Genomic DNA, 14,105 nt, shown 5'->3' on the forward strand with positions numbered 1-14,105 from the left:
TTGTGTCCTGTCACACGGGGGAGAGACCCCATAGAGGTTGTTGTGTGGATTTTTCCGTGATTCGTGGTCTTGTGTGCACAATAGTATCCAATATATTGTAGGTTTGTTTGAAGGCAAACCTAGGGTGGGGGTTTATGAATCTAAAATTTTTTAAATGTACATTTCTTCCAAAAAATAGTAATTGTAAAAAAAAAAAAAAGGACAGAAGAAAAATAAACCGGGTAGCAATTGTCTTTAATTTATGTCTACCGCGACTCAGACAAAAAAAAGAGGAATCTGGTAAAGAAAAGTAGAGATAAAACACGAAAGAGAAGAAAAGTAAGTTGGAAGAAGGAAAAAGGGGGATATCAGGAGTAAAAAAATAAGAGGAAGTAAGACAGCAGGAAAACAACACCCTCGGGGAGTCAGGGGTGAAGTAAAGAAGGAGAGAGGGAAAGGGAATAAAAGGAGAAAGGGAAAGTTAAAGGTAAGGAAGAGCAATCGCCAGAGAAAAGTAATAAAAGAAAAGGAAATGAGGAAAAAAATGGCAGATTACAAAAAAAAGAAAAGAAAAGCCAACCAGGAAAAACATATTTTACTCCAAAAAAGCATTCAGTAGGTTGGTTTCAACAGCCTGGTGTGAGCGCTTCTAGATGAAAAATCAGGAAAATATTCAATATGGCCAATTTCTTCAAGTTGGTTTTTCGACATAAACATATACAACTCTTAGCAGCATCACATCCTTACCACTTCCAAAGATTACTTCCTCTGCAAGCTCACTGGCAGATTTCTTCTTTTTCTGCAGCTGGGAAAGAGCAAAAGGACCGACATTGTCCATAAACCAGAGATCAGGGGGTGCCCAAGGTAAGCCCAATTGTTGTTCATAAATAATTCGATCAAGTTCCAGAGCTTTTCGCACCAATCCTTTTATTTCCTCCTCATTCATTAGCCATAGAGCACGAAATTTATATGGCTCCACCGATCCAAAATGCCTAGAAAGGTACAATCAGTATGGTTTATTCAGCGGTCACAAATTCATCAAATAAAATATTAGCCATAAAATCTAGTGAAAGGATTAAAGTGCTCATCTATATGAAAAAGAATTTAGCATTTTCTATACAAAATCACAGCCCTCTAATCTTATAGTTGGTGACGTTGTGGCATCACAACAATGTATACCTCAGGGTCACAACCCGGTGTCGCAATCCTTCCAGGCCTACTCAACAATGTTGTTGCTCAATAATATGCGATGCGGAAGTGAACTTTGCGTTTTCTGCATAAGTTCTCCCATAGCATTTTATATATTTGCATAATCATGTATCTGAGTGCACATTTTTCATTCATAAACTTGTGCTTTATTTAGTATTGATTATATATGTATAAGACATAATGAACAAGTTACTTACCTTCGGTAACGATGTATCTGTAAGAAACATTAGTTAGTTAGATTCCTCACCTTAGACTATCCCTAGGCGTCAGACTGGATCCGGAAAGATTTTTGTAGCAATACCCCTTGCGCGTCGCTAGGCGTCATCTGCAGCTCCGCGTCCGTGGTTGGCGTCGTGCGCCGGAATGACGTCGTCGGAGTACTTAGACGCCGCCCTCGCGCGCTGACGTTAGTTCTTGTACATAGCTTTCCGCGCCAGGAACGCAGAGCCATGCAAGAGACCGACACTGGTGCCAAAAAATCTAGGGCCCTGAAAAGGATAGCCTTAACCCTAGATGTCGGTTCGCAGAATGGGGAGGATGGGTGAGTCGGTGAGGAATCTAACCAACTAATGTTTCTTCGTTACCGAAGGAAAGCAACTTGTTCATCTGAAAGAAACACATTAGTTAGATTCCTCACCTTAGAATAGATACCCCAGCAATACCATCCCCGGTGGTGGGTCTGCGAACCAAGATCACACCAGAAAGTCCTGGAGAACAGAACGGCCAAAGAAGCCATCTCTTCGGACTTGGCTGTCCAGGCAATAGTGTGTGGCAAACATGTGCAGTGAGGCCCACGTCGCCTCCTGACAGATTCCTGCAAGGGAACTCCCCGTCCCAGGGCAGTAGTCGCCGCTGTGGCCCGGGTGGAATGGGCTCTCAGCCCAACAGGAGGGTCCTTTTTTGCCAAGGAGTAACAAACCTTTATCCTCTTCCATGCTCATGACGTCTCCCGGCCGTCATGAGTCACGATGGGCGTGTGCGGACGACGGCCGGGAGACGTCATGACCACGCCCAGGAATGGAATGTCCAGCACTGCGGCAGCGCTGCGGTGGAATTTGCACCGCAGCGAAGAGGTTAGACACAAGACGACCCACCGGGAGATGGTCCGCTTGTGTACAGCCCTCCCCTTCTTAGCCCCTACGTATCCAACAAAAAGTTGGTCGTCCACCTGGAACTGTCTGGTGCGGTCCAAATAAAAGGAGAGCGCCCGTTTTGGGTCCAGACGGTGGAGCCTCTCTTCCTCTTTCGAAGGATGCGGAGGCGGAAAGAAGGTGGGCAATGTGACAGATTGCCCGATGTGAAAGGGGGTCACCACTTTTGGAAGAAAGGAAGGACGAGTCCGGAGGACAACCTTGTCCGGATGAACAGACAGAAAAGGAGGCTTAGATGACAGAGCCTGGCGCTCACTCACCCGCCTAGCCGAGGTGATAGCTACAAGGAAAGCAGTCTTAAGAGTCAGAAGACGAAGAGGACAATTGAGAAGTGGCTCAAAAGGAGCGCACATCAGAAAGGTTAAGACAAGATTCAAATCCCACTGAGGCATTACGAAGGGGACAGGAGGGAACATGTCAGTAATGCCTTTTAGAAAATGCGAAACAACAGGGGACTTGAAAAGAGAAGGCTGATCAGGAAGCCGCAAGAAAGCAGAGATTGCAGAAAGGTAGCCTTTCAAGGTGCCCTGAGCAGAGCCCTGCTGGGCCAAAGAAAGAAGAAAGAGGGGAACCTCAGAAAGAGGGGCGGAAAGGGGATCCACAGCCTTTGCTGCGCACCATGCCACAAATTTGTTCCACCTGCAGGCGTATACCGTTTTTGTGGAGGGACGCCTGGCTGCCAGAATGACATCACAGACTTCAGGAGGCAAGTCAAATGGCATCAACTGCCGCCGCTCAATCTCCACGCATGGAGGTGGAGGCTGGACAGGTTCGGGTGGAGGACCGCCCCCTGCTGCTGCGACAGAAGGTCCTCCTGAAGAGGCAGACGTATCGGAGGATTGATGGACATACTGAGTGGCTCGGGATACCAGTACCTTCGTGCCCAATCCGGAGCCACTAAGATGACTTGGGCCCGGTCGCGCCTGATCTTCTTCAGCACTCTGGGCAGAAGTGGTATAGGCGGAAAGGCGTACAACAGACCGCAACTCCACTCGCGACGAAAAGCGTCTCCGAGCGAGTGCCGCCTTGGAAATTCCAATGCGCAGAACTGCTGATATTGCGCGTTCTCTTCAGTGGCGAACAGATCTAACCAAGGCTCTCCCCACGGCAGAAAGAGACCTTGCGCCACGTCCGAGTTCAGACGCCATTCGTGATCCATCATGCACCGGCGGCTGAGTTCGTCTGCTCTGGCGTTCAGAGAGCCCGCCAGATGTTGAACCACCAGGATGATGCCCTGGTGTTCCAGCCACGTCCAGAGGCGCAGAGCCTCTTGACAAAGGGTCCACGACCCCACCCCGCCTTGTTTGTTGCAATACCGCATGGCGGTGGTGTTGTCCGTGAACACCTGCACAACACTTCCCCGGACAGAGGGAAGGAAGGCTTTCAGTGCAAGCCGGATCGCTCTCAGCTCCAAAAGGTTGATATGGAGATGAGTCTCCGCCGGAGACCAGAGTCCTCTGATCTCTGCCTCCCCCATATGGCCCCCCCATCCCAGGAGGGACGCATCCGTCACTACTACGTGCTCCGGATGGGGTAGGGAGAGGCATCTGCCGCTGACCCAATCGCGGTTCGTGAGCCACCACTGCAACTGCTCCGCAGTGCCCTCCGAGATCAAGACATGGCCGGACAGGTTGCCTCGATGCTGGGCCCACTGAAACTTCAGGTCCCACTGCAGACCCCGCATTCGCCACCTGACGTAACGCACCAACAGGATGCAGGAGGCCAGTAGCCCCAGGAGCCGCAGCACCAACCTGACCAAAACCCAGGATAGAGGCCGAAAGATGGGAATCAGAGCCTGAATATCCCGGACCCGCTGTTCCGGAGGATAGGTCCGGAACTGCGCCGAATCTAGAACCGCTCCGATAAAGAGGAGCTTCTGGGAGGAACTCAGGTGCGACATTGATGGAGAACCCCAGCGAATGCAGGAGGTCGGCCGTAGTCTGGAGGTGGGAGACGACTTGCTGGGGCGAGCCCGCCTTCAACAGCCAGTCGTCGAGAAAGGGGAAGACTGGAGCCCCTGATCTGCGCAGATGAGCTGCGACCACCGCCATCACTTTCGTGAACACCCAAGGGGCACTGGTGAGGCCGAAGGGGAGCACGGTGAACTGAAAGTGCTCCTGACCCACCGTGAACCGCAGGTAACGTTGGTGGCCTGGCAGGACGGGGATGTGAAAATAGGCGTCCTGCAAGTCCAACGCTACCATCCAGTCTCCAGGGTCGAGGGCAGCCAGAACCTGAGCTAAAGTGAGCATCTTGAACCGTTCCTTCCGGAGGAAGGCGTTGACGCTCCTGAAGTCCAAGATAGGACGTAGGCCCCCTGTGCCCTTCTTGGGAACCAGAAAGTAGTGGGAATAGCAACCGTGACCTACTTCTGGACCAGGAAAGTGCTCGACGGCCTCTTTGGCCAAGAGGGCCGTAACTTCCTCCTGCAGAAGATTCAAGTGATCCTCCGAAATACGGTGGTGCTGTGGTGGCATGGCTGGAGGGGTCGTCTCGAAGGGGAGGGAGTAGCCCCTTCGGACGATTTGCAGCACCCACCTGTCCGACGTGATGGACCGCCAGTGGAGCAGGTGATGGCGAACTCTGCCGCCCACTGGCATGGAATGGGCCTGAAAGCTCGGACTAGGAGGGCTTTGAGGCGGATGCTGCCGGGGTGGATGTGGACTGACCGGCACGTTGTCCTCCAGTACCGCCCCGGCGGAATCCACGTCCGTGACCGCGTGCAGGTTGGTTCTGCGGCCGGTGGCTAGGCGGACGTGAGGAGGCGCCCCTTCCTTGGCCACGAAAGGGACGAAAGGTGGAAGTTTGCGGCCGGGGGGCCGAGAGACCCAAGGACTTGGCCGTAGCCCGGGAGTCCTCGAACCGAGCCAGCGCACTATCCGCCTTCTCACCAAAAAAACGAGTGCCATCAAAGGGCATATCCATGAGAGAACTCTGGACATCCCCCGAGAAAGACGTGGACCGCATTCAGGCGTGGCGCCGGAGCGCCACCGTAGTGGAAATCGCCCTACCCAGCGAGTCCGTGGTGTCTAGTCCACACCGTATGGCATGCCGTGCTGCATCTCGCCCGTCAGCAAGCGTATGGGTGAGTCGTGTCCGGGTCTCCACCATGCACAGGGGCAGCACGTCCTCCAACGTATCCCACAGAGAGTGGGAATAACTGTCCAAGAGGCAAGCGGTATTCAAAGACCGCAGTCCCAAACTCAGGGAAGAGAACAGCTTCTTTCCAAACTGTTCTAGCCTCTTGGATTCCCGATCCGGAGGAGCGGACGGGAAGGAGGATTGGGAAGTTGAGGCCTGGATAACCAAAGTCTCGGGGGTGGGGTGTTGGGACAGGAAACTGGGGTCGCCCGGAGCAGGGCGGTGGCACCGGGCCACGTTCCGATCCACAGGAGGTACTGTGGAGGGCTTGGACCAAGTGCCCTGCAGAACGTCGATGAGGGCCTCATTGAACTGCAGCAGAGGCTCTGTGGAGCTTGCTGTCGGTTGAAGCACCTCTGTGAGGACGTTAGTCCTCACGGCCACAGCAGGCAACTCCAGCCCAAGGGCTTCGGCCGCCTTGCGCAGCACCACTGAGAAAGCAGCACCCTCCTCTGAGGCCACAGTCGGAGGATAGATGAAACCAGCGTCCGGGGAGGTGTCCAGACTACTGGCATCCCCCAGTTCGTCTGCCCAGTCCTGGGAAAGTTGGGCCTGTCTGGCCATAGGGTCCTCAGACCCCTCCCAGTCGCCCTCGTCATCCGATTCCCGATAAACAGGAGGAATGATCGGAACCGGGCAGTAGATGAATTGCTCATCCATCAGCGTCGGATGCGGCGTCGAGCGGCGCCGCGACTGCGTCGGGCCCGGACCGGGGCTAAACTGGGGACGGCGCCGGAGGTGGAACCGGTGTCGGCGACGGTGGAGGAGGCGTCGTGAGGTCAACCGGCGCCGGCAGAGATCCAGGCCTGGATCCCTCGGGGACCTGCGGCGTCGGGGCCGGAGCCGTCGACGGCGCCGGGGCCAGAGCCGCCGGCACGCGAGGTCGCCCAGTCAAGCCCGAGGGGCCCGAAGGCGTGCCGACAGGCGTCGACGGCGGAGCCAGGCTCCTCATGGCCGAGAGGAAGGCACTGACCTCCGCCGGAGTCGCGTCAGTCCCAGACACCGGTGGGTATGGGGACGGACGCGGCTCCGCCGGAGCCGGAGCTGTGGGGGTGGGACCACCCTGACCCTCAGCCGAGTCGCGCTACCGGCGAGGGGAGTCCGAAGAGCGGTGTCGCCTCTTGGACTTCTTAGATCGCTTCGACTTACCCGAAGACTTCGAGCCCGACGAGCGATGATGGTGACTGCGGTTCCGCGATCGGTCCTTAGACCTCCTCCTGGACCGGGACCGAGAGCGGCGCGGAGCCGAGTGCCGAAGCTCGAGAAGCTTACGGGACCGCTCCCGCCTAGCTTTCGATGTCAACGCCTGACAATCGAGGCACGACTCCGCGTCATGGTTGGCCCCCAGGCAATAAAGGCACCGGCGATGGTGATCCGTCACCGACATCAGGCGATGACAGGCGTCACAGGCCTTGAAACCAGGCATCCTACCGGCACCAGAGTCGAGTCGACAGACCAAAAAGAGTCAAAAAAGTTAGTCAAAAAGTGACTAAGGGGTAAGCTCTTCCCGGATCGGCGCTTACTGGCGCGGAAAAAAGAACTGACGTCAGCGCGCGAGGGCGGCGTCTAGGTACTCCGACGACGTCATTCCGGCGCACGACGCCAACGACGGACGCGGAGCCGCAGACGACGCCTAGCGACGCGCAAGGGGTATAGCTACAAAAAAATTTCCGGATCCAGTCTGACGCCTGGGGATATTCTAAAGTGAGGAATCTAACTAACATGTTTCTTTCAGATGTCTGCATTATTACAGGTTGATGCTCCATCCGTTATTAATATAAATGTATTAATGTGAATTATAATGTGTAGTTTTAGTGAATGTGAAACAGAATTAATAAGTGAATTGTTGCGTTTTACATCATTCTTCACAAGGTCTGTTCTTTTGAAAATAATCAGAAAAGTACCTGTCATAGACATATATTAGGCAGAGAAGTATCTTAAGGTTCCTGCAAGCTTCACTGAGCAGTGCTACAAAAATCTCCACCATAAACCACCGGCTCCTCAGAGCCAGGTCCATATCATTTCAGGAATGCCCTATCTGAGACAGACTGCAACCTTCTCAAAGTACAGAAGCTAACTTACAACATTTCTGTTGTTCAGCTGTGGTATATAAGCTAGAGACCATCTAAGAAAAGAAATTCAGTTTTGGTGCTAAAGGAGTTTAGGTAGCAGCCTGGAAGGGATGGGCAAGTTACCAAAGACTGATATCATCATTGGATGCAATGAATCGCTGAAATTATATCTTAGTTTAGCACTTCATTTAAATATTTTGTTTATTAATCACTTTCATTGCCACTGTTCTGTTTATTTTTATAGATACATCTATTCATACAATCTGATCTACATTAGGACATTACTCTTGAAAGAGTATTTCAATTATATAGTGTGGTTTTCTTGTGTTTGTATATCCTTGGTCGAAAAAGTTTCAGAACTCACTAATGCAACAAATAATCCAGTAGTTTCACTGGACTGATTATTGCCGAGATCACCCAATCCATAAGTAATGTGTAGGTGGTTTGGGGGTTGCAGTCAGCCAAATTCCCTGGCTTGAGTTGGTAAATTGGCTCAGCCTGCACTTTCCCAAGGGTTTAGGGTTTTTGAACATCCTGCCATATTTTGCTAAATTTGCAAAAAACATAACAGTGTTAGGAGGAAACTTCGGGCTAAAACTTTTTTTTAAGTTTGAACAATAATTTTTTTTATTTTAAATTAATATGCAATTATGATACAAAAAGAAACATGATTGTGCATATAGTCACAGATGTGAAACACATAACACCATCAGGAAGAAACTTATTAATTATATAACCCTTTCATAACATTCTATAAAAAGATCTAAAGGGCATAAAACAAATAAACCAAATGAATAAGGAACAATTCATGGAGGTTTAGGCACTTCTTAAGTTCGAGGATTGTGAACTTGTAATGCACGGGCAGATTTATTTAAAAAATTAGTTATGGGTAGCCATAAGAGATCTCTTTTAATAGCAAGTGCAACTGGATAAACGTATGCTCTATCAAGTCTATAGTTGTAACAAACTTCATACCATCATGCCTGAAAAGATACTTGAGATGTATCCTTTAACGATTTTGTAATTTGTTGAAAAGCAACAGCCAGAAGAAAATCTACTATATAAAAATCTTTGGACTGAGATGACCAAAGGTCGGAAGTACTACCTAGAAAAAATGTTAATAAAATTAAATGGGACTTGTGTATTAAAGATACCATTTATCTCTTGCCAAACCCTTAACCAAAATTCATAAATAAGACGACAATCAAATAACACATGTTTAAGATCTGCTGAGGGTTGAGAACAAGACCAGCAATTAAAAAGAACAGCAGAATCTATTTTATGTAATGTAACAGGAGTGATCAAAAGCCGATTATAAATAAAAAACAAAGTATGGGTTGCATTAGCCGCGCTAGAAGATTTCGTTATTTTATTCCAAAACGGAGTGGGAAAAGTAGTTTGCAAATCGATTTCCGAAAGACGCTCAACCTCTGTCTTATCTCTATCTTCAGGAATAAGTGTTAAATGCTTACATAATTGAGATGCAGAAAGAATTTTAAGAAACACGTAAGGAAATTGAAACCCATCTGCCTTCACAATCAACATCTTGGGCAAGGGTTTGTATAATGAGACGTTTATGACATAAAATAGCTACCCTATTGCGTTTTCCTGAGCCCAGAGAAGCAAAAACATGACCAACCCATTGCCTTTTAAGTTTAGACAGTTCTTTGTCTGAAATATGTATTTCCTGCAGCAAAACAATTCACCCTTTAAGATGGAAATATGGGACAAAATCCTTTCACACTTTAAAGGAGAGCCTAAACTTTTAATATTCCATGAGATAAGTCTTAAAGTCATCTACAATAAAATAATAATTCAGAAATTTTAAAACAAGCAATAATAACTAGTATTTTGTAAAAACAATATAAATATAATAAGACATAATCTTGAAAGTGTAATAACATATCAAAACAGATGTGGCTAAAACTTAAACTAAAGTAAAATTCGGAGATTGTAATTGTTTGTATAATGTAGAGATCCAAGGACATATGCAATATCCCTCTGAATTAATTTAGTCTATTTCTCTTCCTGACATTACCTTTTCCCAATTCACTAATTTGGAAAAGCGCAGTGTCCTAGCCCACTCGGATTTTGTAATTTATCCCATTTTGTTACCAAAAAAACTAATTTTTAGCTGTCATTATATCTGTTTGCATAGATAATTATGTTAGAAGGTTCAGGTAGACAATATATCAATGAAAATAAAAAAACTCAGAATTGAGAACTTCATCTGATTATCCTAATACTTTAACTACTCTATTCCAATGTTCTGGAACAGGACCACATGGTATAGCTGTAATAACCTACTCCATTCTTATACTTCTAACAGGTTCCACATGTTCGATTATTTCCAACACCCCTGCTATTTCTCAATCCTTAATGGATGTATCCTGGAAATTATATGCGCATCTGATGAACTGCGTTAAAAGCAGGGAAAACGGTTAAGAGAAATCCAGGATTGGTTTCACCCTTTAGGTTAATTTGTTTCACTTAGTTGAGGCCTCAGAGGACTTATACTAGTGGATACCAGGGATTTCAAGGAATTGTGGTTATTAAAGTACCATAGCAATGAATACAGAGCTACCATGAGCCAGACAGATAAAGTGTTACCTGTTGTAATGGTGAATGGTGCGGTAATGAGTTCCTGTCAGATGGGGATACCAGACAGGATGCTCAGGATGCCAAACAACCAGCAAATGACAAGCTGAGGGTTCAGAGAGGCAACAGGGAACCATGAGTAAACAAAGATATAGATCAATCTACTATGCAGAGAACCAAAGTGAACCCTCACCATAAGGGACTGGAAGAGAAGAAAACCAAAAGCTGTGGAGGTTGAAAATGGGTAACAACTAATATGAAGCGGTAAAACCATACCAACTAACTAACATGTTGCCAGGTGTCTGCTTATTCCTGGAAAGGCAATACATACTGATTCTCCCAATCAGAAGCAAGTGTTTCTAATGAAACAGTTTTGTGTATTTTAATATGTGCATGAGTGAAATTTCCACTCCTCTGACTTCCACAATTTCCAGGACTTTCCAATCCTGCGAATAATTTTGTGTCTGAGTTCTGTTTGAACCTGACAACTTCCAAAACGTTTCTGTCACATGCAATTTCAGCTTTTTCGTTTTCTCTTGTGGCTCGTGTCCAATGCAATTTATAACAAATATTCTGGTATGTTCCAGATATTTCGAGATAAACTTTAGAAATTGAAAGCAACGCTTTCTTCCATTTCTTGTCTGAAATGTGCATTCCCATTTCACTGGATCTATACATTCCTTTTTAATACACTTCTATTGACGTATGAACTAAATCATAATACAAGAAGGAAGCAAGGCATCATGTCCTTGCCCCTTCAAATTTGCCTTGTCTGACTATACCAATGTTCTTATCCCTCTTCTCAATAATCCACCACAACTCACATTTTAAACATTGGAGAAAATCTGTCTTGTTAGAAATAATCCGGTAAATTTACCCAGGGGAAAATGTAATAGTGGTGTATTTTCTAATATGAATCTTTCAGTTAGGATCCATTTATGCACCTCTACCAGGTTTCCAACAACAGCCTAGAACCAAATATTCATAGTAGGTTTGTGTACTGGGCACACCAAATCCCCCTTTTCTGGCAGTGTCCGGTTACAAATCAGATAGATCTTCACCCTCTATCAGCACTGCCTTATTAACTCCACAAAGTTGTAAATAAGGCAGTGAATCCATATATTATTCAAAACGTATTTGACATTACAAAGAAGTATTATCTAAATCGCGGTTAGATTTGATCACATATTTTCCATTTGTCGACTGTAAGTGGGTCTAATTTCTTCTGTTCATCCTGTCTAGCCCTGATCCTTTAGCACTTTCTAAATAAGTCGCAGCCTTTTCTGCCTGTCTCAAAGATAATTTTAATCTATCTGTTAGTTTCCTTATTCTTAATTACTACCACCCCAGCATCTTGTCCCAATTTACCATATAAGCTGAAATGAGACCAAATTGTGAGATAGCCTCTAGAAAAGCAGTGGTAGATTACTCTGAATTGAAAATTAATAACGTCATCAATAAATAATATGTTTTTCAAATGCATACCTCCAAAGTCATCCCGCTATAATTTTCCTCTCCCATAATGGCGCAACCAATGGTTCAAATATAATGTTAAATAATAACAGGGACCATTTTCATATATGAAAGAATTCAGAACATGTACCATTTACAGCGACTTCGCCCACAGATCCTCTATATAAGGAGACAATGTTGTATCACATGTGTGCCTAGTGCCCACTGTCTGAAGCTCTACAACAAGCCTTTTTTCGGTGTCATTTGTAACCAGCATAGTCTCCCCTCCTCTTCTCTCTCGCTCTCAGTTTCTGTCTCTCTTTTTATATTACTATATTGGACAATATTTCATGACTGTATATGCCTCTAACAAATCCCACCTGGTCTACACCAACAAAGCACTTGAAAATCAACTCCAATATATAAGCCCAGCATGTAGACTGAACCTTAAGGTCCACATTCAGAAGGTAGACTTGCCTCTAATTTCCAGAATTCAGAGGTTCTTTATTTATCTTTTTGGGTTCCGGTGAGGCAAGAGTTATTGATGAGTTCATGGAATACATTCATTGATGTATCACGGTTATAGACTGTACAAAGTATTGGGCTTATGTTTTTGCTGAAAGTTTTGTAAACTGCTTCTGCAAACCCCTTTACTTTTAGTCTTTTGATGGCATCTTTTATTTCTCACATAGTAAGATGAGATAAGTAGCTTATTCGCGGCAAGTAAACGTTATTTCGTGATTTATTGCACTATTTTCACATTCCTTTGGGTCATAGGAATTTTATAAACATTCTTTATGAATTTGCCTATATTCACCTTCAATTAGGCAAGCCTGATTACAGCCCCAGTTACCAACACTGACAGTTTCAATTCTTGGTTCAAGCAGCAATATGTCAGCTGGCATCCAGATTTTCTTCCATTGTCTCAACAGTCCTAGTTTTGTGTAACAGTAATGTCACTAAGAAAATTAATAGCTGCTTGTTACTGACACACTGAAATGGGATTAACAATTCTCAAATTCGTACTACTGAAATGCCCAAATGTTTTCTAAAATGAAAACCTGAGGGGTGTGTCCAAGATGGCAGGGGTGAGCGGACGTGCCTGTCCCGCACTCTAAATAGCTTCGCCCCTGGCTTAACTCACACTCAGTGGAGCCACACAGCACCGGAGGGAGAGCGGTGCAGCTGGAGAACCAGATGGCTCCGATTATCCCCAGATTGGAGAGATCCAGACGGAGCGGGATTGATACGGCACATGGGGAGGATTGCCGAGGTCAGAGAACGGCTACCCGGCTGCGGTCGGTGTCCGGAGGGAGCGTTCGAGTGATGTGGGAGGTGGGCTGTTCCCCCCGGCCCGGGGGCTTCCACGTCAACAACCCTGCACCCTGGTGGTGTCGGACAGCGCATCCACTCGGGGGGTCCCACACATCGCACATCGCAAAGAGCACAGCGAAGCTGCGAACGGTAGCAGTGAGAGGGCTGGCTCTGTTTCAACCACCCGCATCGATCGCCTCCCACAGCGGATGTGGCCCACCAGCTCCTCCCAGGCCCCTTGGATAGAGTGCTCGGGGCATATCACTGCGGCCTGCGGCAGGGGTGTGTGTGGGCCCGTACCGGAGCCTGACTCTCTCTTTGTGTGGGCCTGCTGACTGCGCAATACACGGGGCCCCTCCCAACAACCATCGGACCCCTCTGCCTCTGGGTCCTTCTTACCTGACATCCCCCTGCTGAGACGCACGGAGAGGGCACATCCTTGCCCCGGTGTCGCTATCCGAGGCCCTGTTAGGGCTTGGAACTACAGTGCCAATATCGGCCACACTCACCAGCCCTCCCGCAGCAACATACAGGTAGCATAAATAAGCAGACAAGACAACTTTTGGTGGAGAAAATTGCTGCAGGTTTATTAGCATACCAAATATGCCAACATGGTGGGTTATCTTACAGGCGATCCAAAGGCAAGCCGCCCCTCGCGGCCTACCACCTGATGGGCTAACTTGCATCGTGGTCTTAGCCAATCGGTGCTTAGCGGTTGTGGTGAGGGGATACCCCCTCCCACTTCCGGTGAAACATTGGTCCACCATATAACTCACGCCCACCCCTACGAGAGGCGGAGCGTTCAAGCGACCCCCGGTTGTACAGGTTTCCAACCGCCCGTAGGCCAGATGGGGCGCCGTCGCACCCCAGGGTCCACCGCACTTCCTGGGGATATTTGGCCTCAGCACCCTTTGTGCTCCTGAAGAGGGTACCCCTGAGTACCTTTCCGTCTCTGGATCGCCATGTAACTCCGCCACAGCCCTGGGTGTGGCGACCGTCGCAGCCAGGGCCCCCCACCAAGGCCGGCGCTCCTACTTACATCCCGCTATTTCCCGGGCCTCCCCTAGGTCCAGGAGGAACAAGTCCATGCCTATTCTGGAGAGATGTACCTCATCGTCCACGAGACACCCTGTGGATTTAACATGAAGCAAACCATGTCTTATGAATCCAACCCCCATATGTTCGGTGA

At 47.8% G+C, this 14,105-nt stretch overlaps 1 protein-coding gene across 1 annotated transcript in view; it reads right to left on the reverse strand.

Annotated features, from left to right (window-relative positions):
* LOC146822050 (dynein regulatory complex protein 1-like) overlaps positions 1–14,105 on the reverse strand; it is a 1,074,594-nt gene that overhangs the window by 461,396 nt on the left and 599,093 nt on the right. Inside the window, exon 10 of the mRNA XM_085613165.1 lies at positions 727–971. Within this exon, the coding sequence (XP_085469291.1) occupies positions 727–971 (245 nt within the window). The remainder of the gene's footprint in view (positions 1–726; positions 972–14,105) is intronic.

Source organism: Triturus cristatus, chromosome 6, assembly GCF_964204655.1.
Source record: "Triturus cristatus chromosome 6, aTriCri1.1, whole genome shotgun sequence".
Classification (NCBI taxonomy): Eukaryota; Metazoa; Chordata; class Amphibia; order Caudata; family Salamandridae; genus Triturus; species Triturus cristatus.